The sequence below is a fragment of the Olea europaea genome, chromosome 21 (assembly GCF_002742605.1).
Source record: "Olea europaea var. sylvestris chromosome 21, O_europaea_v1, whole genome shotgun sequence".
Taxonomy (NCBI): Eukaryota; Viridiplantae; Streptophyta; class Magnoliopsida; order Lamiales; family Oleaceae; genus Olea; species Olea europaea.
Window position 1 is genome coordinate 3,479,362 of NC_036257.1, and position 2,560 is coordinate 3,481,921.

Genomic DNA, 2,560 nt, shown 5'->3' on the forward strand with positions numbered 1-2,560 from the left:
ATGAGACCCTATCTATACCCTTTTATTCAGAAAACAGAAATAAAGAGGCTAGTGGGGGAGATACAACGATACAAATCAAACCAACAGTTAAAGAAGAACCTATCTCAGGCCATGGCTAGGATGAAACTTTACGCAGATAAAAATAGAATAGAGAGGTCTTCTGAGAAAGACGGTTGTGTTTTCCTGAAACTTCATCCATATACACAGAAATCTGTGGAATGTCGAGCTAACTACAGGATAAGTGAGAGATATATTGACCCATATCCAATTGTGAAGAAAGTTGGAGCAGTAGCATATCAGTTGGCTTTACAAGAAGGGAAGAAAATTCATCCAAAATTTTGTGCTTCTTTATTGAAGAAAAAACTAGGGAATGACAACATGCCTATGCTACAATTACCTAGTGATAGCCAACCCGCACAGCACGAACGCTACCTCTTAAACATCTTGCAATCTAGATTGGTGAATCGCAGAACTCACATTGGATGTCAATGGCGCATTCATTGATCAGATTCTCCACTTGACAAGGCAACCTGGGAGGTCTGAGAATGGATTAAATTCCACTTCCTCTTCGTCTCTCTCTCTCTCTCTCTCTCTCTCTCTCTCAATACTTCTGCATTTTCCTCATTTTTACCCCTCCCCATTCTTATTAATTTTCCATTTATCCCTTTCCCCATTCTAATTCTCTTAATTTGGGCTTGTGACATACAATAATTAGAAAAGAAGAATGACTAAGTCATAAAAAGTAAAATAATAAATTGTTCAATAATACCATTATTGGCATACCAATTTACAACTTCGAGTTCTTCTGGCTACAAATTATTAGGGTTCTCCCGTCAGTAACTGGTTGGCTGGGTTGCTGGAGGTGGTGAATTGAGAGGTTAGGGCTAGAGGCTGAAGGCGGCAGGGAGAAATGAACGAAAATTGATTTCACACTTCAATTACTGGCAGCATTGAAGGCGGAGGGTTTTTTCCTGAAGTAGTTCGATCGTTCAATTGTAATAAGATTTCTGTTATATATTTTGGGGGGAAAAAAGTCTCAGAAACGGCGTGCACTTATTGCACGCCATGTAAAGTGTACATTTATAGCGTGCAAAGGAAGCACGCCGTAAATAGTTAATAACATAAGTTTTTAATGGTGTGTATCTAGCGCACTCTGTAATTGGTTTATTTTTACGGCATGTGCTAGATGCACGCCGTAAATGAATGCCTTAAAAGACCACTTTTGTTGTAGTGGTTGGAAAAATAGGCAATGGTTTAGGGTGGAGATAATCCATTTTGTTGGATTAAGAATACTTGGGTTGGAGGGAAGTGTAAGGTTATGTTTGGAAGTAGGAGGAATGAGTTGAACGATAAATGGATATACTACCCACCTCAATGAAGGGATGATTGGACGGGAGTAACAACAAGTGAGATAAATAGACTAGAAAAAAAGGATATCGAACTATTAGAGGAGATGGATTGGTTTAGGAAGCAATGTTCACGAGGGTCCCTGGTTGTTGGAGGGGAAGGAACTCTTGTTATTTCCATACTATAGGTAGCATAAGTAAAATGAGATTTGAAGTATAAAGGATGGGATAGTTGCTTGGAGGAGTCAAAGGATGAGCCTACAGAAGATATTAAAGAGTGTACCAAACCATTTTCCAAAGTCCAGGGCCATCAGAGGATGAACTGGTGGCTTGTTTGCGGAAAGTATAAGCCCGTAATCGTAGGTAAATTTGAGGAGACGGGACTCCTTTTACAAGAGGGAAGATGGAGGTAAAGGCGACTTTTTGAATGAAATAGAGCCACTAAGCAATGGGATCCAACGGCTAAATTGACAATTGACTAGTTCAGCAGCTCGTTGGCTCGATCACTCTACTACTTTGTGCTTGGTAGCAAAGTGGTGCCAAAAAAATTTGGCGAGCTGTGACAAGCTACATGAGACTGACACACGAGCTTGGCTAGTGAAAATGTTCCAATTTATTTTTCATACAACTCTCTACAATATACATTCTAAATTTTCCCCTTCAATTATTCTAATTCAATTTCATACAATTAGTTCATTGGTTCATGCATATTCTATTTCTATCAAAAATTTCTTTTATTGGAAAATTAACACACTACATTTTTTGTATTTTCTTATTCCAATTTCATATTTTATTCAAATTTCAAATGTATTACACTAATTATTTGGAGAATAATGAGTTTAAAGATATGTTTTGTGTCAGCTCCAACACACTACAATGTGTAGCTCTCCTTACATCTCCACCATTCAATCAACGATTTTGTGATCTTAATGACATTCCAACTTAGTTGATTTGGACAACGAAGATGTGCTTGGAGAACTAATTTAAATAATTTGGATAACTCCAAGGAAAAAGAAATGCTTGTGGTAGGCTCAGTCGGCAAACAAAAATGAATTAAAACTAGTGATAACGAGTCAGGTAGATTGGAAATTGGATCAGAAAGCAATATGCAAGTACTTCAAAGAAATATTAACATGGAAAAAATGTATCGGAACTTCCCACCTAAATAAGCATTACAAGAAATGTACAGTCCAATTTTTGAGATCACAATATAA

The 2,560-nt window shown here is 37.5% G+C and overlaps 1 protein-coding gene across 1 annotated transcript; it reads left to right on the forward strand.

Moving 5' to 3' along the window:
- Positions 1-1,203, forward strand: LOC111370012. The gene is made up of 2 exons (XM_022991726.1): positions 1-484; positions 1,148-1,203. Exons 1-2 carry the CDS (start codon positions 1-3, stop codon positions 1,201-1,203), a joined length of 540 nt encoding a protein of 179 aa, XP_022847494.1.
- Positions 1,204-2,560: the final 1,357 nt, after the last annotated feature.

Excerpts from the sequence above, each read along its gene's own strand:
- LOC111370012 (XM_022991726.1), top strand. The coding sequence starts at position 1 with ATGAGACCCTATCTATACCCTTTTATTCAGAAAACAGAAATAAAGAGG. Across the intron at positions 485-1,147 it reads TCGCAGAACTCACATTGGAT|CGCACTCTGTAATTGGTTTA; the intron begins GTCAATGGCGCA and ends GTGTGTATCTAG.